Below are 27,910 nucleotides of genomic sequence, written 5' to 3' on the forward strand. Positions count from 1 at the left end.
TGAATTCCTGTGAATATAACCCATGGAAGTTAATACATCTCAAAATCATTCAACAACAAGTTAATAGGAACTGTAAAGCTGGAAATGTAATTATAGTATGGAGAAAATCTACATGTTTTTAAAACATTTGGAATTTTAAGAACTTAACACTCAAATTGGCCCAAATGCTTCACAATAAAGTAATTACATTATGAAATTACTACCACGTGGAAAAGCCCAACAATTTGTTTTATGCATAGCAACATCCCACAAACAGCAGGGAGTGGAATTACCAATTTATTTGTTTTTGGTTTCACAGATTAAAGGAGGCAAGTTGGCTAAGACATCAGGACAATTCCATTCTTTCTTCAATGCATTTTTACCATCCACTAAAATAGGCTGACAGAGTCTCAGTTAACATCTCAGCCAAAGAATGGCTTTTAAAACTATACAGTCTCCTACAATGCACAGAACCACATTTAGGGACAAGCTACATACATAACTATACAAAAGGTGTATTTTGTTTTCTTATTCTATTCTGTTAAAACAATAATTTTCTCTAGGTAGTGCCCCTACTATTGGTAATGGCACAATATGAATTTTAACACTTTTCATCATAGAACAGAATCATAGAATCTCAACAGTGCAGAGGCCACTCGGCCCATTGAGCCGATTCCAACAACAATCCTACCCAGGCTCTATCCTCGTAACCCCACATATTTAACCTGCTAATTCCCCTGACACCAAGGGACAACTTAGCATGGCCAATCAACATAACCTGCACATCGTTGGATTGTAGGAAGAAACCCACGCAGACATGGGAAGAACTTACAAATTCCACATAGACAGTGACCTGAAGCTGGAATTGAGCCCTGGTCATTGGCGCTATGAGGCATCAGTACTAACCATACGGGAAGGATTCTGCTCTGAAAACCTATATTTGAAATTATCTCTAATTTCCCATACATTACTGATTCTGTTCCTTCCATCTCATTTCATAATTTTAAATTGTTTGAGACACCCCTCAGACAGATACAATGGATTGAAGAGCCTCTTTCTGTGCTGTAAATTTTCTGTGGATCAGATGCTTTTCCTTTTTAACCCCATCTTTCTTTGTCGCCATTATTCAGATTAAAACAGATTACACAATTACCTTAGTATTTGTTTACTTGAAGATAGTTTAGTATCAGATTATCACGAACACACTTTTTACTATCATAAAGACCCGAGATTCTAGTGTTTTGCGAGGATTATAAAAGTCTGAGGTCACACATCAACCGACTCAAGGACAGCTTCTTCCCTGTTGCTGTCAGACTTTTGAATGGACTTAACTTGCATTAAGTTGATCTTTCTCTACAACCTAGCTATGACTGTAACATTACATTCTGTACTCTCTCATTTCCTTCATTATTAATGGTATGTTTTGACTGTATAGCACGCAAGAAACAATACTTTTCACTGTATGTTAATACATGTAACAATAATAAATCAAATCAGATAAATATTGTTTGTAGAATATATTTCATGGTTTCTTAAGTTGAAGGAAACCTCAGAGGAGAGCAATTTTCTACTTTTGGACCTAGTGTCAACATGAAAGCTTCATCTTTGCTGCCATAGGAGTATCACCCCCTGTCCTCATCCCCCATCTCCACATCACCAATATGGATTGAAACTATACCAACTAATTTCACGTAGAACACTTAAAAGTAATTAAACAAGACAGTTTCACCCATCATTCAGTTCTCAACTTAAATCCAGATTTCAGAGTTCTAAGCAAATCTTATTTTAAATTATCAAACACTGAATAGATGTTCATTTTACCCGATGCTTCGGCTGATGAAGCGATGACACAACAACAGTATTGCAGATAGTTAAAGCAAGGAAGAAGTCAACAATGTATTTGTATTCCAGGGATAGCCCTTCTTCTGCCCCATCCAACAGGTCCAGTGGATAAGATGTGATATGTTCTAATTTCCTGAGAAGCTGAGAATCTGGTGCAACATCTCTCTCCTGCAAATCAGGACACATTATTAGGCCAATGATTCTATTAAAACTCACAGTATAGAGAAACTAAGGAGGCAGAAGATAGGGGTTTGACTATTTCCCATTTGCATTTAGGCTATTTTTTATTTCTGAAGGAAGGCCTTTCATAGAACATTCACCCCCATAACTGCTGTATTGCCATAGTTTTACCTTTTTTCTAAAATTCCGAGTTCTGCTCTTTCACATTCTCAATATTATTATTTGTAAAGTACACAGCCCACTATCAAACACTTCCATTGATTTAGTCTTGGACTCCACATCTCAGAACCCATTTTATCTTCAATGGTCCAGATATTTTGTTGTAATGAAACAAAACTTCCAGCACTTGCTATTGAAACTGACACAACCACTGGGGTTTGGAAACACGTCTTCAGAGGGTGAACTGTTGAGGTCACCCCCTAAATGTTTACGAAAGTTTATTTATATTTTAGTTTGCATCTAAATGAAATCATATTTTACTCAACTACAAAAAGAAATCAAAAATGAAGGATATTGTGCATATAATGCATTAAGTGCATTTTTTTGTGGGCAAATATTTACTTGTTGACATTACAGTTGTTGCACACCAAACCATCCCTTTGACACGGTGACAGACTTTAAACTACCATCAAGAAAGGGGAATGGCAAGCCACAGAGCTCACTAGATCAAAGTGGGCAGCTTTCTTTAAGTTCAGTACAATTGCTGTTGTTTTGTTATTAACTGTAAAATTCCACCCATCAATTTTTAATGAAACAATTTATGTTCCGATTTTTTCTACTGAAGAAATTCCCTCCACTGTCCTATAATTCTTCAATACTGCAAGGATTTCAATTAAAATACTCCCACGTCTCTTGCAGATCTAGCCCATTCATTTACGCACCTATAATAGGTCTTGTTTGGATTTTCCATTTTCTATTTACCGGGAGCTACCTTCACTCTCCTTATAATAGATATCAAAATGTGGAAGATGAGCAAGCTGCTAACAATGCTGTGCTATTCCCCGATGCAGATGAGTGCTCCTTTTAAGTTTAATAAATATCTAAAATAAAATGATCGAACTATATGCAACTAAGAAAAAAATATGCTGAGCTTTAGAATTTGGGTTTTACCTTTATTAAATGTTTCACAATTTTAGTATCGAGGAAAAACACATGGACAGATTTCAAAAACTTTATATTCAATCTATTTTATTTTAGAATGGAGTCTATTTACATGTTTGAAAGAGACAGGAATATATGCATTGATCACATTTGCTGCAGCTTTTGTTTGTGTCCTACCAAATTTTAGAAAATGTATTCAGCTCAGGAACAAGAGTAAGAAATGAGAAGCTTCATTAAACAAAATAAACAGAATATAGTGAGCATACTCACAATTGAGCTGCTGAATGCCACATCACAGGAATGTGTAATTTTTTCATGTTCCTCTTCAGATGCATCCTCCTTCCTCAGTGTTGAGCGATTAGCAGTTAAACAATTCAGTGAGCTATGGCTCTCCTGTACAGGTGGTGATCTGCAGCTGTTCAAATGGTGCCATTTACAAACGGATTCCACAGGAGCATTAGATAAATCTTCAGAAACAAAATCCTGGTAGAACTCCAGCCTTTTTGCTGAGGGATGAAAAGAAGCCAAGATATATATAAAGAGTTGTAGTGGACTCTCTCATGTTTTCTCTTCACACAAATGGTGCAGGTCACAATAATTCAATGTTCATCAGCACTTAATGCTGAACATTCTGTTCTTTTAGATGTACCCTGCTTAAAGACTTTAAAGGGCATGATGCACAAAGCTGTTTTGAAGTCAATCTTCAATACAAGTGTATGTAAAATGGCTTTTCCAACACAAGTTTTAGTCACGTGTACTAATTTGGTAGTGAATGCCTCGCATTCCAGCTCACAACGTAGGTAAATATACAGGTTTATATGTATATTTATAAATATCTACCATCATTCAGTATTTAAGGAAACAAGGAATTCACAATGATCGACAAACACTCTGCTTTCTATCTTACCAACAAATGCACAAAAATGTTGAAATGCACATTCATTTGCTGTGCCAATAGGAGCATAGTAATCAAATGCCCATCAATAGCATCTATTACTCATCTTTTTAATTCCTTGTCCAAAATGCAATTAACCACATCAGGATTCTCAGTCAACCACATGTGGCTAGCTTGACTAATGTAATGGAGAACACAGGTATACGAGGTACATTGGGATCTTCACATAGCTTGGCTGATTATATTAAAATTAGTTTGGCAACCATTTATCTTTTTAAAAATCTTAACACAATACTGCTTCCATAATGGAACTCAACAGTGTGTCAAAAAGACAAGGATGGCAGATGGTTGATATCCCCAATGACAAAGTTCACAAAACACGTCTGTCCCATTTCATTCCAGTAAATTAGCTTCCAGTGCCTTTTTTATTAAAGGAGGAGATTATGGTCAATTATGCAGGATTTTATCTCATCTTTTATTTTTTTAAAAAAATTAGTAATTCAGTTACAAAAGTGAATTAACTTGGGACGTTTTGGGACGTAATGAGGAGAAGATATCAGGTTAACTGAGTGGACAATAAAGAGGAGTACAATGTAGGGAAGTGTGAATTTACTTATTTTGGTTGTAAGAATGAAAAGGCAGAATATTTATTAAAAAGATGCAAAACTTGAACATCAGTAAGTGGGTATGAATGAGAAGAGTAGGCATAAGTGAGTGGGGATTGAGTTTTTTTTATTCTTTTATGGAACATGGGCAGCATTGCATATCCTTAATTGTGCTTGAGGTGATAGTGAACTGTGTTCTTAAATCACTGCAGTCCATATTGTGTAGGTACACCCCTGATGCTGTCAGGAAGGGAGTTTCAGGACTTATTAGATTGAAATAGGCAAATGTTACATAGCTTTTCTAAAGAGGGGGGAAAAAAGCAATGCCAATTAGCTTAATATCAATTTTTGGGGAAAATGCTGGAATCTATTATTAACCAAGTCTTAATAATGCATTTAAAAAATCATAAATATCCCATTAATACTCAAGAATACAGGGGAGAAATTAAGTATCATCACCGTCATTAGAGAAGCAGTATTAGGCAAACTAACAGGCTAAAGGCAGATAAGACTCCTGGCCTGGATGGCTTGCAACCTATGATGCTAAAAGAAATAGCTACTGAGGTAGTGAATGCATTGGTTACAATTTTTCAGAAATCCTTGGCTTCTGGAGAACTACTGAGATTGGAAAACCACCAATGTGAAAGCCCTATTCAAAAAGGTAGGAAGGCAAAAAGGTGGTAAAAATAGGCTGATTCCCCTAAAATCTATTATTGGAAAAATATTGGAACTAATTGTTAAGCAAGTATGAACAGCACATTTGGAAAATCTTACTCTAATCTAGCAGAATCAGCATGGCTTCATGAAAGAGGAACCGTGTCTGACTAATTTATTCGAGTTTTTCGAGAAAGTCTCAATCAGAGTGGATAGCAGGAAATCAGTTATATTTGGACTTTCAGAAGGCTTTTGATAAGATACCTCACAAAAGGTTAAGTCATAAGATAAGAACCCATGGTGTTGGCATGGATAGAGAATTGGCCAATAGGCAGGAAACACTGAGTGGGGAAAAAGGGTTCTTTTTCAGGTTGGCGATCTGTAACGAGTGGGGTTCTACAGGGATCAGTGCTGGGACCACTAATGTTTACAATATATTGATTGCCTTCATTGTGGAGGGTGGACTTCCAGCATCGTGGTCCTTGGGTGGGAATAGGGGGCTCACAGTAGACTTTGCTAGTCCTCCAGCCATCTGCAGGGCTTTGACTTCAGCAGGAGGACCCATCATCAGGAGGATCCTGGCAGCATGACCAATCTGCACCCAAGTGGCGACTTAATTGCTAGCAAGTGGTTACCTTCCACAGACAACTGGGTAGCTGGTTCCAGTTTCACCGTGCCACAGGAGATCACTTGGTATACAACTTTACACTCACCTTTTGTAAGCTACCCAACCCCCCCATCTCTAAAGCAGTGTGGCTGGCAAGTTATGTTCATGATGAGTTAAGTCACCACATATTTGAGAAAGAACCTAGAATCTTTTTGGTTGCTATATCTAGGACTTACTGGATAAGTTCTGTGAGGTAGTACATACGAATATTTAAAAGCTTTTAAAATCTGGCAAATCATTATATCTGCAAGTAAAAGCCAGAGGCCATAAAAAAGATGGGAACGTACCATTTTCTTCATGGAAATACTCAACCCCAGCAATGTTACATCTGCAGAAAATCATTTTGTTCTCAGTGAGTGTTCCAGTTTTATCTGAGAAGAGGTATTGAATCTGTCCCAAGTCTTCAGTAATGTTCAAAGCCCGGCACTGTATTGTTGAATCTATATTTTCATCATACAAGTCAATGTCACTCTGGAGGAGGAGTATTTGACCCAGCTTTACTATTTCAATGGATACATACAAGGAAATTGGGATCAACACCTGAGAAATAAAGAACCAAGATGGTATAAACAAAAGTACCATTTGCACATAATCAGGTTATTCAGGATAAGTTTTAGCTTGAACAGTTATTTTTTAATGTTATATTTCCATAATACTAAAATACACTATTTTGGAGTCAGTTATTTCTAAAATTGCAAAACTGACAAATATTTTGTGTAAAGTTAAACACATTTTAAAAATATTGCTCTAAGAACTTCCAGTTAAAGGCTACTGAGCCAGCTCCCAGAGTTCAGCCAATGCAATTGTAAACTCACTGTCGGATTTTTCTTGTCTCTCTGGGGAGATACCTTCCACTCCACACAATTTGTACCAGATGCTGATGCTGTGAATTGGCTATTTTTAAATAGCCAGCAAGATCTTTATCACAGATGGGCTTGCTTTTAGAATGTTTTGCCAACATTATAAAAACATTAGAGTTGTTACAGCACAAAAGTAGGCTATTCAGTCCATCATGTCCATACCGGCTTGCTGCAAAAGCAACTCAGTTAATCCCACTTCCCCAACTTTTCCCCATTGCCTACAATTTTTTTTTTACAGATAATTATACAATTCTCAAATGAATTCTCAACTAAATCTGCGTCCATCAAATTCTCGCACATTGGATTCCAGATCAAAGAACAAAGAACAACCCAGCACGGGAAACAGGCCCTTCGGCCCAACGAGCCCACGCCACCGCATCACCCTACACCTATTCTACCCAGCGTGTCTACGAATGGATCCTAGCCACTCGTTGTATAAAATGGGTTTTCTTCAGATCACCATTTTTTTTTGCTAATTGCCTTATATCAGTGTCTTCTGGTTCTTGATTCTACTATTAATGAGGACAATTTCTCCCCATCTACTCTGTCAAGACCTCTCATGATTTTGAATGCCTCTATGAAATCTCCTCTTAATATTCCCTTCTCCAAAGAGACCAGCTCCAGCTTCTATCCACATAACCAAAATTCCTCATTCTAGAAACACTTTTGTGAATCTTTTTACACTAATGTCTTCATATCTTTCCTAAAGTGTGATACCTTGAACTGGGCACATTAGTAGTCAAAGCTGAATTAGTGTTTTATGTCGATTTATCATAACTCTCTGTCCCTATTAAAGCTTAGGATGTCCAATAATTTATTAACCATTTTCTCAACCTGTCTTGTCACCTTCAATGATTTATAGGCATTTGCACCAAAGTTCCTCAGTTTCTAAATCTCATTTAGAATTGTATCCTTTAGTTTATTGGCTTTCCTCTTATTTCTACCAAAAGGAATCACTTCACATGTCTCTTCATCTGTCACATGTCTATCCATTTCCACCAGACTGTTTGTCCTCTCACCATGCTCCTCACAGGCCACAATTCTCCCATGTTTTATGTCGTATGCAAATTTTGAAATTGTGTCCAGTACACTCAAGTCTAGATAATTAATACAGAGAAAAAGAAGGATCTTAACACTGACACCTGGAAACTCAATGGATACTTGCGCAGTCCGGAAAACAACCATTCACTCAAGTGAGGAAGTAATGGTAAGGTCCCTGGACAGATAAACTAGAGGCCCAAGCTAATATTCTGGAGGACACAGGTTCAAATCCCGCCATGGCAGCTGGTGGAATTTAAAATCAATTAATAAATATTTGGAATTGAAACCAGGGCTCAATTTTTTACCACAACGAAGCAGCTCTCTGTTGTAGGTAAAATAATACCTCGAAGACTGTTAGTGAGTCAAAATACAGTGGTTCTATTACAAAGTTTTGGAAGAAACTGGTTCCAACCAGGACTACCAGACTTCTCACAGAATACAAACACAAGTGGGCATTTATACACTATGAGCTCCAGCAGTAATCACGATTCAAAGTTCCAATCCCGACCAGACCTTCGGGTCTTCCTTCCTCGGTCGTGATTCAGCCCCAGATTTAATCAGGAATCACAGTCCAGCTGGCAGCTGCAGTTATGACACAGTCTTCAATCTGGTCACGATTCAAAACCCTTCTGCAGCAGTACCGGCATCCCTATCTTTGAAGTTACTTGTGAGATCGCGGCTGTCCCAGCAGGACTCTTTTTGTCAAAAGCCGGTATCGTAAACTACCATCTGTGTAACGATGACCAACTAACACAAATAGGTAAGATTTACAAAGTCTACAAAATAACATTCACATTAAACTATCTGTCTTTATAAAAATGAGAGTTAAAGCATGTAATACATTAACAAATAACTTATATTAATGCCAGGAGCAGTATTAGCTAAAGGAGATCAGCCAACAAAGAACAACCCAGCACGGGAAACAGGCCCTTCGGCCCAACGAGCCCGCGCCGCCATTTCAACAAAGCATTTTCCTACACCTACCCTGCCCCGTGTGTATGTGAATGGTACCCCTAATGTAGCCCACGAGGAAGGGTTATGTTTGTGATATATTCTAGACACAAAATCCATTAACCCTTTCCCTACTTCACTATTGTGGTGAAAATTCTGGAAATGGTCGAATTTTTTAAGTCCTGTACGCGGATCTGGCATTTCTTATCTTTGTGGCGGCGGGACTGGCTTTGGGTTGGGGTTATTGCATGCGTAGTTTGCAGAAGCAAAATATCATTAGCTGCTCCCATTTATTTCAAATTTCTGAATCGTAGCTTCATGAATCCCAGAATGTGCATAGAATTACAAGTAAGAAGATGTCTGAACTTAATGAATTCTTTGAGGAGTCAAAGTACCCCTTTGGATAGAATCCTGGCATCCTTTGGAAGAGGTGCAGCAATCTATGGATATGCTAGAATTAGACATAATTATACATGTTTTACAAACTCATTACAACTGTCAAGGCTGCCCAGTGTGCAACAGGAATAATAGATGAGTTGGTATGGAGGCAAAGTTTGGTGTGTGGGAAGCGTAGGTTGGCATAAGTGTGAAAGTGTGTGTGGGGTGACAGGGGGATGAGTAGTGAGGCTTGGAGGGGTGACTTTTAAAAATGATTTAAAGTAAGTGCCAAAGCAGAGAGGCAGTCATTACGCCCAGCCTGCCTCTGCACCAACAATCTCTGCTTATGTTCCAAGGCTGCCTGCCCTGACTCCTTTTCGAATCAGTTTCCCAAAAAGCCTCAACTCTCGATCAATAATCCCCAAGCTGCATGCAGACACTTTTGAAGGTCCAAGGGCAAATCTCCAGACTCTGTGGAGACAAAAATCTGGGCTTAAGTCTCAGAATGGTGATCATCAAACTATCATCGATTTTTGTAAAAACCCAGCTTAATCACTAATGTCCATTCGGAAAGGAAATCTACTATGCTTGCCTGGCCTGGCAAAAATATGACTCCAGATCCACAGTAATGTGGTTTGCTTTTGACTGCACTCTGAAATGGTTTAGCAAGCCACTCAATTGATGGGAAATTAGAGATGGCAAATAAATCTGGCCTTGCCAGTGAATCCCATATCCAATGAAAGAATAAATTAAAAGGAAAATCCTGGGCTCTAATTCTGCTTACAAGCTTGTTATGTGACACTTCGTCAATGCCTTCTGGAAGTTACTGTACACCACATCAACTGTTTACATACAACAACTTATTCAAAGTGTTTTTATGTCAGCTGACTCAGTTGGCTGCAGTAGTTTGTAGCTGCCTCATACACAACCAGGGAAGTCCCAGGTTCAGCATCAAGTCTGCACGAAGTTAGTTGATCTCAGTCATGGCAATGGCAATAACAGTACAATAAAAGAGGAAAATGGTCAGTATTTAGCACTGTTTTGATCTTTATTTTGAAGTTACGAATATTACACCAAATTAAACTCTAGACTAAAAGAGAACGTCCTTAGTTCCTCACTATTAACAATACTCACCTTGATAAGATGTTTTTGCTTTGCGTTTATAAATTGGGGACAGGTTTTCAACCTGGATCAATGCAAATTAAAATGTGCAGCCTCCTTACCTGTAATAAAATGATCATGGTCCAGAACATGTAGAATGCCGCCAAAGCTGGAGGAGTATGTTCCCCATCTGGCTGTGGAACATTAAAAATGGGGATCTGCGAATAGCCGCTTAGCCAAATCCCATGACCTTATCATAAAACAGAGGCGTTAATATTAGAGATCTAAGAAATTGAACAACATTATTTTTAAACATTGCAGAAAAATTACAATACTTGGAATAATTTATAAATGTTTTATTCACAATGTTTCTTTAGCATACCAGGAAACAGGAGCCTTATAGGAGTTTTGGTGACTCCATAAAATACAACACACAATGCTCACACTGCACAAGAGTTATCAAGAAGATTCAGGTAACAGTGTGCATTTTGATACAGGCTGGCACATTACGGATAATAGAAAAATCTATTCAGGTCAAAAGGTAAAGTCAATTACGTAAAGAATCCAATTCGTAGCAGCAAATTCAAACCATTTTGAGGACCAATTTTCGATCATTGCAATTCTAGTTGGGTACAATGCTCAGATGAACTCTTAATAAATGGAACAAAAAATTCTGTCATTCACAATATTTATGAAATCATCAACAAAGATACTAAAAGAAGCATATCCAGGCTTGCAGACAATGTTACATTTTCTGGGAAAACAGGACCTTTGAAGTATACTATTAAAGATTAACGGAAATCTGACAGATCAACTAACTTAGTGTGCAGACTTGAGGCTAAACTTGGGACTTTCCTGGTTGTATATGGGACAGCGACTCACTGCCATAATCAACTGAGTTACTAGGAGAGTCGCCACAAAAGCATTTTTAGTTAGTTGTACACATGCGGTTGATGTGATGTATATGGGCTTCGAAAAGATACTTGATCAAGTGTCATTTGTTGGCAAAATTAGAGCCCATAGACTAAAGAGACAGTAGTGATAGAAATACGAAATTAATTGAAAGAAAGCAGGCTTTTTACAAAAATCCTTTCATGGGAATACAGGCATCACTTGCAAAGCTAGTATTTGTTTGCCATCTCTAATTTCCCTTGAATTGAATGGCTTGTCAGGCCATTTTAAAGGGCAGGTAAGAGTCAACTACATTACTGTGGATCTCAAGCCACATTTCGGTCAGACAGGTAAGAATATCAGGTATCCTTCCCTAAAGGACATGTGAACTAGTAGGTTTTTTACAATAATCAACGATAGCTTTATTCTCACTGACTTGGTTTTGATTCCAGATTTTTTGACCAATTGAATTTAATCGTCGGCTGCCATAGTGGGATTTGAACCTGTGTTTCCAAAGCAGTAGCCTGGAAATCTGGATTACCTATCCAGGGGCATTACCACTATACCACCATCTCATCCACTCTATCTTTGCGAAGCCCATCTACACCACATCAACCACATGTGTACAACTAACTGAAAATGCTTTTGTGGCGACTCTTCTAGTAACTCAGTTGATTATGGCAGTGAGTCAATGATTGTTCACCAAACTGCAGCAAAATATATCCTGGGTTTCCAGGTACCGGTGTTAGGACCCTTGCTTTTCTCTTTGTGTTAACAATCTAGACTTGAGTTTACAGGGCACAATTTCAAAATTTGCATATGACATAAAACATGGAAGTATCATGACCTATGGGGAGTATTGTGATAAACTGCAAGAGGGCATGGACATTGCAGCAGCTCTCTCTAACTCAGAGCACATTATCAGCCTTTCCCTTGAATTCTCCTTGTTGAACTTCTTAGTCTCTGTTCCCTTCACTTCAGTCTTCCTGAGGCATTCTGTCTGTCTGAATTCCTTGGTCATCTAGACTTTATTTGGTTCTTTGGAAAGTCTGCCTTTTTGTAGTCCCTTTGTCTTGTCCTCCTATCCTTCTTGCAGAACTAAAATGTTAACTCTCTGGCTTCCTATCTTGAACTGCAATACATCCTGCTAAAAACTCAACTCAAACTCTTCCTACCCTAATGGTGCTTATGGTTGCTAAGCAACTACTTCAACCTCTCCACAGTTTGTTTACTTTTCACACCATAACCCTCTCCAGCCACGAATGCCGCTTTTATCAAAACCAAGCACCAAACGCAAACACCTTTGTCAAAAGTAAATCTAACTATAGATTTACCTTTCCTTTTACAAAAATACTAACGTAAACCCACAAAAAACTACATCTTATTTCTAATATTTAACAATACAAATATTGATCACTCTCCATTTTCCTGGCAGTAGTGCTGAATTCATGATGGAAGAAGGACGTGGAGATGAATTACTCTTGTACTTGACACTGGTACAGAAATTCAAAAAGCAGCGACTGAAGTGCAGATAAGAGCCATACATTTAAACCTGAAAAGAGCTTTGGGTGTGCTGTTGTTTTGTTGATAGATGACAGACTGCCTCTTTTAGCTTCACAAAGCAATGTTACATTTCACTTGGGGGGGGGGGGGGGTGTCATGTGACATATGAAATGTAAAGAAATCTTTGTGCATTTCATTGGAATTTGATTTCTGCAGGCATAGGGGGCATTAATACATCTTTAAACGTAATGGCCAGAATTCTACCAAAAAATTCTAAGTTCCCAACATGCGGGAAAATGGGAATAAATCCTGCTTTTTTTTTTTAAGCGTGATTTCCAGAATGAATTTCTGGCACTCTGTGCATCTCCAAGAGCCCTAGTAAGATTCACTTTGGAAATCTGTGGGCGAGGCCTATTTCCATCAGAGAGGCCAGCACCAGAGCATTGAGCGGTCCTCTGCACATGCATCGATCTGTCAGCACAGGGATTGGCACATGTGCAGTGGTTACCCCCACTGCCGGCCACTAGATCATTCGCCAGCCCCACAACCTCCTTTTGCTGGCCTTCCAACGCCCCACCACCCAATTGTTGGTCTCCCAGACCTCCCCGGCCGAGCCCCATGACCCTCCCACATCCCGATGACCAGCCCCTTGAATGCACCCCCCCCCCTACCCACAGCTACCCCCAATCTTCCCCACCCAACAGCCCCAAAGGCCCACTCCTCAGCAGATGGTCATGCCAATTGCCCTCGCTCCCTCCCACAGATCTCTGGTATTGTGGCAATGGATCTGCCCACCCCCCCCCCCGCACCAATCGCGCCCCCCCATTGGCCCTGCCCCCATCTGGACCCGATCCCTTGGCACTGCCCAATGTCTGGTGGGCAGTGCCAGGGTGCCAGACTGGTACTGCCCAAGGGACACCTCACCTTATCCTCAACCTCCCGGGGGGCCCAATGGGCTCTCTTCGCTCCTGCATGGCCAGACTGCCTGTTAGAGACTCTCAGTTCAGTCCTTGTAAAGCATTTGTTCATTGTATGTTAAAATAAATATCAAGTAGCTGAAATGATATGAATATCATTTTCTTCCATGTCTTCTTGGCATGACAATCTCAAGCTCTACCTAGCTTGCAATATGTCCTGCACTCATATTAGCCTGATCTTCTCTCAACTTCATTGCCACTGCACCCCTCCCCCCAATTCTCTAGCACATCAATTTTCAAATCCATCCATGGATTTTCTCTCTTTTCAAAAGCAATGTGGATCTCAAAGCTTAAGTCTAAGGTATTGATTATCATAAAAATAGACTATAAGATAGATCATAAAAAAATGTTAATAGGAACAATTTGTCCAAGGGACAGCATCCAAACTTGTACTATTCAAATTACACCACAGACTAATTAAATGTGAACAGTGAATTTGTGCTTCAGGTTTCAATAAGAATATATGTTTCCGGATTGATGAGGGATTGTTGAGCAACTTTTCGCACAGGGAGAAATATTTAACTCAATGTACAGTCAGGCCAGACTTCTTTTATACATATTTTGGTCACTTACCAAATGCTCCAATCAAGCACATCACCAATAGTAGGACCACGCACCAAAGAACATCTGTATTAAGCTTCCTTTCTAGCTTGCTGCGCTTGTAACGAGGGCCACTGTTATTCATCATTGCTTTGGTTTCATGTCCTGGTTTGGGATAAAAATAATGAAAATAAACTGAAAACCAATGTAACAGGAAAACTGAGTGTTTTCTTTAATTACTAGAACTAAACAACAAACAGGAATAGGAATAGGAAGCTAGGCTCCTTTAGTCAACTAAATTATTTGTAGTGCCCAAATCAGCATGAGTAAGCATTTGCTGCTTATAACGTCACCAGCTCATAATTCCTCTCACATTATGGTCATAATCTCTGACATAATTTTGACTGTACTTTTAATTTTGAACTAAGATTTGAATAAGAGCACTGTAGATATAGAGAAAAATTAGTGTGGTTACTGGGAGCAACAGTAAATAGGAAGTGAAATTACATTACTAATTGTCATTAGCACAAAAGTTATATGTATTGACTGATATTAATAATAACTCCTTCAAATTGATCGAAAGTAATAAATCTTCCCAGTTGAGTGTCAACTGAGATGTCATCAAAGTGCGCTGTTCAAAATAAAGGGGACAAAAATATGACAGTGTTCAAATTAAGCATTTCTTTCAACTTCACATAGGAACCATGAGGATGAACCAATAAAAACATGTTTCCAATACAATAAAAAACCAAAATATTCCTTTGCATTCTGAAACCAGACAGAAGACTAGATGTCAACAGATTTACTGGCTGAAATGTTCTTCTTCTGGCAGCCAACTTGAGTCCTTTTTTAAAACCATCAGCAACGTCATTAAACAAATTTTAATTTTTCTGCTAACTCATTGTGAAACACTTGCATTCAGAAAAAAAATCATAAACATGTAGACTTACCATGCTATTTTACACTAAATAATGGTTCATTTTTAACACCAACCTGCATAAACAACAATTCCAACAACAGCCTCAGTGTTCCTTATGGTGCAACCTCGAAGCAAAAGATTTTCTTTACTGAGGCCAACCCGATCTTTATTCTGATGTACCCTGCACACAAAACAGCAATTTTCAGTACAATTGATTATTATTGAAGGAAAACCAGTTTATTTATTATTCTTCCAAATATTCATTAAGGTACATTTCAGAGAAACACGGTCTAAGAAAGCATATTTCCAAACACGCACTATTCATACAAGACTGCTATGTGGTATAATGAGACTGCTTAAATTACCCATCCTTAATAATAACAATTTGAGGGAAAAAAAAGAGTGGATCCAAGCTGGCTAAAGTGAACTGGAAACGAGGTTAAGAGATAATTCAGTGGAGTTGCAGTGGCGAGCATTTAAGGACATTTTCCAGAAAGCTCAGAAAAGATGCATTCCAATGAAGAAAAAGATATTCTAAGGGAAGGATGTACCATCAAGAGTTAACGAAGGGCGTTAATGGTGGTGTCACAATAGGGGGCAGGAGGTAAGCATGTAATTATTAAGGAAGTTATGGCCTTAATGGACTTAGAAAATCTTGGTACAATTTGGCAATGTCAATATAGTTTTGTGAAAAGAAAATCATGTTTGGCTAATTTATTGCATTTCTTGGAGAAAGTAACAAGCAATATTTATGAAGGGTAACCTGTGAATGTATTTAGATTTCCAAAGGACATTTCCAGGTGCCACATCAAAAGTTTACTATGCAAAATAAGAGATCATGGTGTAGAATGCATGGGTAGCAAATCATCCTAAATGATTTCACAATTTGGGAGAGGACATGAAGCCAAGAGGGAGCAAGTCAAGCATAGGGAAATGGATTTTTCAACAAAGCAAGGCTGAAAACTACGTAGTCATGATGTGGGTATGCCGGCGTTGGACTGGCGTAAACACAGTAAAAAGTCTGACATTTTTAGTCCAACCTATTTGTCAGACTTTTTACTGTGAGAACTACGTAGTGCCAGGGCTCCATCACCAGTGGTAGAGTCTGAGGAGAGGGAGAATACAGCAAAACAGTGGGGGTGATTTTTGACAAACTTAAAGATTTTAGAGTCAATGCACCAGGAAATGGAAAGGCAATGAAGGTCTGGAAGACAAGATACTGCCAATGAATAGATTTAGTATGGGACTGGATGCAGGTAGCAATGTTGCCAGGAGTTGGTGATTATTCAGCATACAGTTCAGTAGGCTAGTGATGAAGTATTGGAAAATTTGAAACTCAAAGTACAGACAAAGACATGAATGAGGAAGTCAGTGCAATGAAAGTGAGATAAGGAGGATTTTATAGCTGGAAGATGGCGGTGTCGGTGAATGAAGATTTGAAGCTCAGTCAAGTCGGACACCAAGGTTAAGCAAGAACATGTTTTGAAATAGGCTTCCCAACACTGAAAGCCTTTATCTTAAACTTATACTTGGTTAGTTGACAACCACTGGGCACTTACATATATCCTTTGAACTTGTTTAGATCATTGTTTGGACTTTCACATTCTATTCTGCTGGTGAATCTCTCAGGATCAACTTGAAAGCCCTATAGGAAAAGCAAATATGAAGTGACAAGCCAATTTATTTAGTTTACGTCAATCACAGGACATCAGAAAATCTCAATGGCTTTGTATTGTAAGTAGGCATCAAGAAATGGTCACTGAAATATATACAAATATAGCAATTATAATACAACAGGTTGCTCTGCCATTAATTCAGCAGTTTCAATAGTGGGGAAGGGGATAAGTCTAAACATTCTCCTTTATGGCATACTTTTTTCCATGAATATTGAAATGCAGGAACAGAACTGGGAAATCCAAAAGTATAACAATACGGTTAGTTCCACAAGCCGTTGGGAAAGCTGTGCTCTCATAAGAGACAGGGTGGCACTGAGCTGCGCTCCCTGCATTTGCAGCCTCCTTCTAAGAATGCAAGGTCATGGAATTAACCTCTATAAATTGATATGCAATTAATCAGGAGATATTTTTAAAATCTTACGAGTTGGTTAGTGGTAAACTATCATAAACCATGTACCAAAACTCAAATGCATATTCTCAATACTGGATGTTTGCAATGTTGTCAAATGATGTTATACGAAAAATGAATTATGAATTTACAGCCTGGAAACCCCCAAATGATTTTTTAAAAACAGTCTCAAACCAATGACTTGGGATTACTGTCAAAGGTGGCTGCTGTTATGCATCACTACCCCTTCTGCATTCCAAAATTATAGAAATAGAGACAGTTTGCAAAGTGAGAAGAGACCAATTGCCTTAAAAAAATGAATGGGACCACTTTTTATCCCATCAGCAAAATATCCAGATAATCACCAGGAAACTCAATTGAGTACAGGCAATTGGATATAGAACTAGAAGAAAGAAAATTACAGCACAGGAACAGGCCCTTCGGCCCTCCAAACCTGCACCGACCATGCTGCCCGGCTTAACTAAAACTCCCTACCCTTCCAGGAACCATATCCCTCTATTCCCATCCTATTAACGTACTTGTCAAGACGTCCCTTAAAAATTACTACTGTATCTGCTTCCATTACCTCCCCAGCAACGAGTTCCAGGCACCCACTACTCTCTCTCTAAAAAAATCTGCCTCATATCTCCTTTAAACCTTGCACCTTGCACCTTAAACCTATGCTTCTTAGTAATTGACTCAGTCACGCCGGGAAAAAGCTTCTGACTACTCTGTCCATGCCTTTCAATCTTGTAGACTTCTATCAGGTCCCCCCTCAATCTCCATCGCTCCAATGAGAACAAACCAAGTTTCTCCAACCTCTCCTCATAACTAATGCCTTCCATACCAGGTAACATCCTGTTGAATCTTCTCTGTACCCTCTCCAAAGCCTCTAAATCTTTCAGGTAGTGTGGTGATCAGAACTGAACACTATATTCCGAGTACGGCTTAACTAAGGTTCCATAAAGCTGCAACATGACTTGCCAATTTTTAAACTCAATACCACGGCTGATGAAGGCAAGCACGCAGTATGCCTTCTTGACTAACTTTTCTGCCTGCATTGCCACTTTGTGACCTGTGTACCTGTACACCCAGATCCCTCTGCCTATCAATACTCCTATGCTTCTGCCATTTACTGAATATTTCCTATCTGCATTACTCCTTCCAAAATGCATTACCTCACATTTGTTCAGATTAAACTTCATCTGCCATCTCTCTGCCCAAATCTCCAACTGATCTATATCCTGCTGTATCCTCTGATGGTCCTCATTGCTATTCACAAATCCACCAACCTTTGTGTTGTCCGCAAACTTAATCGAACCAGTTACATTTTCCTTCAAATCATTTAAATATATTACAAACAGCAAAAGGTCCCAGCACTGATCTCTGAGGAACACCACTGGTCACAGCCTTCCATTCAGAAACGCACCCTTCCACTGCTACCCTCTTCTTCCTTGACCGAGCCGGTTTTGCATCCACCTTGCCAGCTCACCTCTGATCCAATGCGACTTCACCAGGCTGCTATGAGGGGCCTTGTCAAAGGCCTTACTGAAATCCATGTAGACAACATCCACTGCCCTACCCTCATCAATCATCTTCGTCACTTCCCCAAAAATTTTGATCCAGTTCCTGAGACACAATCTCCCCTTCACAAAACCACGTTGCCTCTCACTAATACGTCCACTTGTTTCCAAGTGGGAATAAATCCTGTCTTGAAGAATCCTCTCCAATAATTTCCCTACCATTGATGTAAGGCTCACTGGCCTGTAATTACCTGGATTATTCTTGCTATCCTTCTTAAACAAAGGAACAACATTGGCTATTCTCCAATCCTCTGGGATCTCCCCTATAGCCAGTGAGGATACAAAGATTGCTCTCAAGGCCCCAGGACTTCCTCCCTTGCCTCTCAGTATTCTGGGGTATATCCCATTAGGCCCTTGGGGACTTGTCTACCTTAATGTTTCTCAAGAACCCCAATACCACCTCCTTTTTTACCTCAACATGACTCAAACTAGCTACACAACCTTTCCCAGACTCATCATCCACCAAGTCCTTTTCTTTGGTGAATACTGTTCTTTCACAAAGTACTCATTTAATACCGCGACCATTTCCTCTGGCTCCACGCATAAATTCCCTCCCTTGTCCTTGAGTGGGCCAACCCTTTTGCTCTTTATATATGTATAAAAAGCCTTGGGATTTTCCTTAATCCTGCTGGCCAATGCTTTTTCATGATCCCTTTTAGCCCGTCTTACTCCTTGCTCAAGTTTCTTTCTACTTTGACGTAATCACTTGGTTAATTGGATATACTGTTAGAAATAATCACTTGGTTAATGAGAACCTGACAGAAATTCTCAGCAATGAACTAGTCAAGGTAACTCAATTAATTTGTTGAGTATATTTGATTTGATTCATTAGCACATGTATTAGTGTACAGTATATATTGTTTCTAGTGGGCTACACAGCCAAAGCATACATGCATAGAGAAGGAAAGGACAGGGTGTAGAATGTAGTGTTACAGTCATAGTTAGGGTGTAGAGAAAATATAAGGTAAGCCCATTCAAAAAAGTCTGCAGGCAGCAGGAAAGGAGCTGTTCTTGAGTCGGTTGGTACGTGACCTCAGACTTTTGTATCTTTTTCCCGATAGAAGAAGGTAGAAGAGAGTACGTCCAGGGTGCATGGGGTCCTTGATCATGCTGGCTGTTTTTCCGAGACAGTGGGAAATGAAGACAGAGTCAATGGACGGGAGGCTGGATTGTGAGATGGACTGGGCTTCATTCACAACCCATCATAGTTTCTTGTGGTCTTGGAAAGAGCTGGAGCCACATCAAGCTATAACACAACCAGAAAGGATGCTTTCTATGGTGCACCTGTAAATGTTGTGACAGCATAGCAGATAAGTCAAACTTTTTTTAGCCTCCTGAGAAAACGGAGGCATTGGTGGGCTTTTTCAACTATAGTGTCAGCATGGAGGGGCCACAACAGATTATTGGTGATCTGGAACCCAGAATCTTGAAGCTCATGACCGTTTCTGCTTCTGCCTGTTGATGTAAACAGGGATGTGTCCTCTACTACGTTTTCTGGAGTAGATGACTATCTTTTTCCTTTCATTGACTTTGAGGGAGAGATTATTGTTGTCACACCAACTCACCAGATTCTCTCTTTCCTGTACTCCATCTCATCATTGTTTGAGATCCAACCACTATGGTGGTGTCATCAGCAAACTTAAAAATTGAGCTGGAAGGGAATTTGGCCACACAGTCATAGTAAAGTCACTGAGTAGTGGAGAAAGATGGGCAGGGAGAAGACCTAGAGATAAATGGCAATACCTAAAAGAGCTATCCAGTCCAGTCCAATCCATGGTTCCAGGGCAGATCAACCATATTCTGAGAAAAATCAATGTGTGATATCACAGGAAAAAAGGTAATTGATTGGTTGGTGAATATTTTTATCACTTACCTTTCAAAGCTCAAATAATTTCAGTTATTGTAAAGTTTTATTAGTAATGTTTACTGAAAGTTGAAAAGCTTATTAGGTCAGTATTTCATATTTATCTTAACTAAGAAATTACAACTGGGCCAAGTGTACTGAAATAAGAAGAATACAAGCACACGCAGGACTAGAGACATTAGCTAAAATGTAATCAATATAACAATTAATCAATTAACCATTATAAAGATGGCAGGGCAAGTGGTGTGTTACAGGTACAGAACGTGGGAGCTTGTGGACTCATGTATGATCAGGGGAATACATTTGCAATAATTCTCGATGGCTGGAGGAACTTTGGCTCAGAATCATTTAGCTGGAGGCCAAGCTGCATATTCTGTGACACAGTAAGAAGTCTCATAACACCAGGTTAAAGTCCAATAGGTTTATTTGGTAGTAAACGCCACTAGCTTTCGGAACGCTGTTTCTTCGTCAGGTGAGTGTTCTGATCATAAACAGGGCATATAAAGGCACACAGTTTACAGAATACTGTTTAGAATGCGAGTTTTTACAGCTACTCAAGTCTTAAAGGTGCAGACAATATGAGTGGAGATGGCATTAAGCATAGGTTAAAAAGGTGTGTATTGTATCCAGACAGGACAGTAAGTCAAATGTTGCAAGTTCACGCAAGTCATGGGGGTTACAGATAGTGTGACATGAACCCAAGATCCTAATTGAGGCCGTCCTCATGTGTGCAGAACTTGGCTATCAGTTTCTGCTCAGGAAAGATAATCCAACCATGGCTAACAAGAAGTTAAAGACTGCTTTCAATCAACAGAAGAGATTGATAACATAACCAAAAAAGCTGAAAGCTGGATGATTGGGTGTACTGAAGAATATAGCAAAGGATGACCAAAAAAACTTAGCAAGAAAGAGAAAATACAATGTGAAAGTAGTGAAAAACATGAAAACAGACAAAGGGTCACTATTAACAAAGACAAGAAAATATATAAATGGAGAATAAGGAAATAGCGGAGAATAATAGAATGCTTACAGTGCATAAGGTGGATATTCAGCCCATCGGCCCTATCTTCATCACCCCACATATTTACCCTACTAATCCCTCTGACACTAAGGAGTAATTTAGCATGGCCAATCAACCTAAATCACACATTTTTGGACTGAGGGAGGAAACCAGAGCACCTGGAAGAAACCCACGCAGACATGGTGAGAATGTGCAAAAGCCTCTTAGACAGTCAGCCAAGCCAGGAAACCTTCACTGAGGAAGATACAAAACTGCCCAGAAATCAGGAATACTAGAGAATCAGGAATACTAGAAAACCAATGGACTAGCAAGAATGAGGAACTGAAAGAAATTATTAGTAAAAAGGAGAACTGGAGAAATTAATGGGACTGGAAGTTGATAAATCCCCTGGATCTGCTGATCTACATCCCAGTGTGTTGAAAAAGGTGATTGTACCGACAGTGGATACATTGGTGGTCATCTTCCAAAATTCTACAGATTGTGGAACAATTCCTGCAGATTGGAAGATAGTAAACGGAATCCCACAATTTAAGGAAGAGAAAATGGATAAGTATAGACTTGTTAACAATCATAGAGAAAATGCAAGAATCTATCGTAAGAATTTGATAATTGATCACTTAGAAAATAACAATAGGATAAGGTATAGTTAACATAGAATTCCGAAAGGAAAATTCTATTTGACAAATTTAGCTGTTTGAGGATATAACTAACACTACAGATAAAGGGGGAATCTGATGTGTATTTGGAATTTCAGCAGGTTTTCAATAAGATCCCACACAGCAGCTCAGGAAGCAAAATTAGAGCACATGGGATTGGACATAGTGTACTGGCATGGATTAAGGACTGGTTAATAGACAGAAAACAGTGAAAACAAACAGATTCTCAGGTTGACAAGCTATGGCTAGTGAGATACTGCAAGAATCAGTGCTTGGGCCCTAGATGGTCACAATCTATATCAACGATTTGGACGTGAAGACCAACTGTAATGTTTCCAAATTTACTGACAACACACATCTAGGTGAGAATGTGGGTACAAAGAGACTTCAAAGGGTTGTAGACTGGCTAAATGGGTGGGCAAGAACATGGCATATGGAAAATAATGTCAAAATGTGAAGCTATCCACTTTGGTAGGAAAAACAGAAATGCAAAATGTTTCTTAAATGGTGAGAGATTGAGAAGTGTTGATGTCTAAAGGGACCAGGGTGCTTTATTCATAAGTCACTGAATGTTAACATACCAGGTGCAGTATGCAATTAGAAAGGCAAATGGTTTGTTGGCATTTATTGCGAGAGGCTTTGAGTACACAAGAAAAGAAGACTTGCTGCAATTGTATCCAGCCTTGGTGAAACTGCATCTTGAGTACTGTGTACAGTTTTGGTCTCCTTACCCAAGGAAATATATACTTGCCACGGTGGTCGTGCAACAAAGGTTTATCAGATTGATCCCTGGGTTAACAGGATTATCCTGTAAAGGAAACTGAGCCTAAATTCTCAAGAATTCAGAAGAATGAGGGGTGATCATATGAAGACTTACAAAGATCTTACAGAGCTCAGCAGGGTAGGGCAAGGAGGATGTTTTCCTGGCTGGTGGATTAGAATCAGGGCACATAATTTTAGAGTTAGAATTAGGACATTTTAGACTGAGATAAGAAGAAATTTCTTTACTCAGAGGGTGGTAAATCTTTGGAATTCTGTACCCCACAGAGCTATAGATGTTCAGTCATTTAGTAAATTCAAATCAGAGATATTAAAAATGTCAAGGGACACAGGGATAAAGCAGGAAAATGCTGTTGAGGTATACAGTCAACTAAGATCTAGTTCACTGGCAGTGTAGGCTTGAGGGGCCAAATGGCCTACTCTTGCTTCTACTTTGTGTTTCTAGAACCTCATATGATAAGCCAACCCTTTCTGTGTTTAAAGCACATGTTTTTTTCTGCATTACAGGTCAAGCAACAGTGAAACTAAAGGAACAGAGCCCAAATGTGTTCCTTGTCTGTCTCTTTCTGCCTATCACTCCATCCAACTAACAAGCTTTTAACCCTTTCTGATGATTTTCATTACCAAGATGCAGCAGAACTACCAAATTCAGCCTGAAGACTGCCAAGTCTTAATTTTACTGGTCTCTAACTTACTTAACTTAGGATTGTGTATGTGTGTGCATGTGCATGCGTGCATATATTATTGTTATTTAACTTAAATTCGGGGAAATACAATAAAATCTACCTTTTTAAAAAGAAAATTAGTGTCTCATATGGTCATAACATGTAGGCAGTTGGACACTCATTTAACTGGCAAGCATTCCTAATTGTAAAAAAGACTGAGGAAGGAGAAAATAGGGGCCCCATTCAACCCTTCTTCACCTGATTGTAACAACAGATAGTCAAAGATATTTGATGGTTTTGCCTGAACAACTACAGAATTAGCAGTGCATGCAGGAATTATTGAAGAGTTCGAGACTTTTATCCCAGAAGTATCTTACCAGCTCTGTGAATCCCTTAACAACGTGCCTTTGCTTCAGGTTGGTCTCTCCATCCAAATTGGATGTTTCAATGTGGCAAATCCCATCAACATCAGTGGAGTACAGTAGCACCATATCTGCTGGGATGATCTCATTGCAAGATAATTGGATGAAATCCCCCACATAAACTTCTTTCCACCATTTTGCAAGGTACTTTTTGTCATGTCTGGAATGAAAATGTAACAGCATCTCACCAATAAAGAAAGGTTCCCTGGATTAGAACTAAATTAACACTTGTTATTAGGCATATTCCATCAAAATGAATCACATATTGACAGCTCCAGAAGGAGTTGGTGGGGGGGAAAATATTTCAATTCCAGTGAAAACAAAAGGGATGAATTAATCTTCCAATAATTCCAAGTAACAATTAATGGTCTTAAAGGGCTCAGGAGGCAGCCACTGGGCCTATTGTGCTCATTAGCTCCCTTTCAAGGGAGCTAATCGCATTCCCTTACCTTTCCGAATAATTCTGCAAATATTTTCTCTTCAGGGTGCTTATCCAATTTCCTTTTGAAAGCCATGTTTTAATTTGCCCCTGCCATACTCTCAGACGATGCATCCCAAATCCTAACCACATTTCCCATTTGATTCTTTTGTCTTACGCTGATGTTACAGGGAAGGGCTTTTCCTTTATCTACTCTGTTTAGACCCTAAACCTGGCTAGGGTGAACGTTGGTCCTTTAGAGGATGAGAAAGGGGACCTAGTGGTAGGGGATGGGGATATGGCTAAGGTATTGAATAACTTTTTTGTTTCTGTCTTCACGGAGGAGGACGTGAATAATTTGCCGGGTGTTAGTGATGGAAAGGTGGTAGGACTGGAGGGTCTTAATGACATTACTGTTACTAGAGAGGTGGTGCTCGACAGACTGGAGGGGCTGATTGTGGACAAGTCCCCAGGACCGGATGGAATGCATCCGAGGGTTCTGAAAGAAATGGCGGAGGTGATAGTGGATGCCTTGGTGGTTATTTTCCAGACGTCGCTGGATTCCGGGGAAGTGCCGGAAGATTGGAAAACGGCTAATGTTACGCCGTTGTTTAAGAAGGGTGCCAGGCAAAAGGTGGGGAATTATAGGCCGGTTAGTTTAACGTCTGTGGTAGGTAAAATGTTAGAATCCGTCATTAAGGAGGAAATTGCGAGGCATCTTGAAGGCAATTGCTTGATAGAGTGGACGCAGCATGGTTTCATTAAAGGGAAGTCGTGTCTGACAAATTTACTGGAGTTCTATGAGGATGTGTCTAGGGCGGTGGATAGAGGAGAGCCGGTGGATGTGGTCTTTCTGGATTTTCAGAAGGCGTTTGACAAAGTACCTCACAAGAGGTTATTGCAGAAGGTTGAGGGACATGGAGTTGGGGGTAGGGTGTTAGCGTGGATAGAGGATTGGTTGTCAAATAGGAGGCAGAGAGTGGGGGTCAATGGGTGCTATTCAGATTGGCGGATGGTGACTAGTGGAGTGCCCCAGGGGTCGGTGCTGGGGCCTCAGCTTTTTACCATTTATATAGATGATCTGGAGGAGGGAACCGAGTGTAGGGTGTCGAAATTTGCTGATGACACCAAGATTGGGGGAACGGCAAATTGTGCGGAGGGTGTGGAGAGTCTGCAGAAGGATCTAGATAGGCTGGGCGAATGGGCCAGGAAATGGCAAATGGAATTTAATGTTGGCAAGTATGAGGTGGTCCACTTTGGTAGGAAGAATAGTAGGAAGGACTATTACTTACGTGGCGAAAAACTGCAGCAGGCGACGGTGCAGAGGGACCTCGGGGTCCTTGTGCATGAGTCGCAAAAACCCAGCTTGCAGGTGCAGCAGGTGGTCAGGAAGGCGAATGGGATGCTGGCCTTCATAGCGAGGGGGATTGAATATAAAAGTAGGGAGGTCTTGCTGCAGCTGTATAGGGCATTGGTGAGGCCGCAGCTGGAGTACTGTGTGCAGTTTTGGGCGCTGCACCTGCGCAAAGATATTTTGGCCTTGGAGGGAGTGCAGAGGAGGTTTACTAGGCTGATACCGGAGTTGAGGGGGTTGAGCTATGAGAAGAGGCTGAATAAACTAGGCTTGTACTCGTTGGAGTTTAGAAGAATGAGGGGAGATCTCATTGAGACGTATAAGATGATGAATGGGATGGATAGGATAGAGGTGGAGAGACTCTTCCCGCTCAAAAAAGACAGTAGGACTAGGGGGCACAGCCTCAAGATAAAGGGGGGGCAGTTTAGAACGGAGTTGAGGAGGAACTTCTTCACTCAAAGGGTGGTGAATCTCTGGAATTCTCTGCCCGTTGAAGTGGTGGAGGCTGCCTCGCTAAATATTTTTAAGACGCGGGTTGATGGGTTTTTGATAAGAGAGGGGATTAAGGGTTATGGGGAGAGGGCGGGAAGGTGGAACTGAGCCACGACAGATCAGCCATGATCTTATTGAATGGCAGGGCAGGCTCGAAGGGCTAGACGGCCTACTCCTGCTCCTATTTCTTATGTTCTTATGACCCTTCATGATTCTGAACAGCTCTATCAAATCACCTCTCAAGTTTTTTTTTTCTCTAAGGAGAAGCCCGTGCTCTCCTATGTATTCATTTAACTGAATCCCCTCATCACTTTCATGAAATTTTCTCCATGCTCCAATGCTTTCACATCTTCCTAAAGTACGGTGCCCAGAATTGGGCACAATACTCCAAATCAAGCCGAGGCAGCATTTTATAAAATATTCACTATAACTAACTGGGCACAAAATTAAACTGAATCCTAAACTCCCTCTGGAGCAGAAAACTATAGTGTAATAACAGAAGCAACTTACAATATAAATGATAACTGATTTTATTTTCTGAGTAAGCTGAAGTGAACTGTCAGCTGATCTAGGATTAGCAGGACTGTGAAGTTACTTTGCAAGTAAACATTCGCAAAAATACCCAAAGTTGCCAATCTGTTCATTTTATGGTGATGGTCAGAGATACGGGTTGTCCTATTCATAGGCGTGTTCCAAAGGTATGCATATTTTTGTCACATATTCCTCCACAATATGTTGCACACTAACTTTGTGCATATTGATCAATCCCTTCTACATCATGTAATCACTGATGCCAAGAACTGAAATAAATTGATTTAAAACGAAAACAGAAAATACGGCCAAATCTCAGCAGATCTGACAGCTTGTGTACAGAGAGAGAGAGAGAGAGAGAGAGAGCGTGCGAGCGCATGACCACAGACCCAAAACATCTATTTTTCTCCACAGATGCTGTTAGATCTGCTGAGATTTTCCAGTATTTTCTGTTTTTGTTTCAGGTTCCAGTATCCACAGTATGCAAGTAATATGTGATATTCTCTTGTGCATTTAAATTCTACCTGCTTTACAATAAAAGCATTTGGTTGGAGATCTCATGTTGATTTTTTTTGGAAGAGTGCCATGCGAGTCATGGATTTAGACAAATGAAAATCCCAGAGCATCTGTCCTGGAGCAGAATACAATCTACACATGAGCTCTATATATATAGTAATAAAGTTAAGCTTTGTAATAACGATTTATATGTGTACTGATCAAGGTGTCAGCTTTAACTTAGGTACAAGCTACAACATTATAAAGTGCTCCATAAATAGCATTTTTTTTGAAGTTATCCATACACAAGTTTACAGAATTGTAAGGCAGCATTATGAGGCTTATTAGGACAATTTCATTCCCATTAATGGTAATCAGGATTGCACAAAATCAACAGAAAGAGGATTTAAATAAATTAAAGAAAATGTATTGCTCATGTTGCTAAACACAGAGCTGAGTCCACCTACTGATTCCAAGGCCC

The 27,910-nt window shown here is 39.8% G+C and overlaps 1 protein-coding gene across 2 annotated transcripts in view; it reads right to left on the reverse strand.

Moving 5' to 3' along the window:
- The window catches only part of atp10d (ATPase phospholipid transporting 10D), a 197,248-nt gene that overhangs the window by 60,897 nt on the left and 108,441 nt on the right, over positions 1 to 27,910 (reverse strand). For both annotated transcript variants that reach the window (XM_080188039.1, XM_080188045.1), the window contains exons 4-11: positions 24,095 to 24,299; positions 16,644 to 16,729; positions 15,159 to 15,265; positions 14,199 to 14,330; positions 10,377 to 10,504; positions 6,211 to 6,463; positions 3,373 to 3,608; positions 1,801 to 1,989 (exon numbers count right to left, since the gene is read on the reverse strand). In XM_080188039.1, coding sequence (XP_080044165.1) covers positions 1,801 to 1,989; positions 3,373 to 3,608; positions 6,211 to 6,463; positions 10,377 to 10,504; positions 14,199 to 14,330; positions 15,159 to 15,265; positions 16,644 to 16,729; positions 24,095 to 24,299 — 1,336 coding nt within the window. The remainder of the gene's footprint in view (positions 1 to 1,800; positions 1,990 to 3,372; positions 3,609 to 6,210; positions 6,464 to 10,376; positions 10,505 to 14,198; positions 14,331 to 15,158; positions 15,266 to 16,643; positions 16,730 to 24,094; positions 24,300 to 27,910) is intronic.

The sequence above is a fragment of the Carcharhinus amblyrhynchos genome, chromosome 1 (genome assembly GCF_965287045.1).
Source record: "Carcharhinus amblyrhynchos chromosome 1, sCarAmb.v2.hapA, whole genome shotgun sequence".
Taxonomy (NCBI): Eukaryota; Metazoa; Chordata; class Chondrichthyes; order Carcharhiniformes; family Carcharhinidae; genus Carcharhinus; species Carcharhinus amblyrhynchos.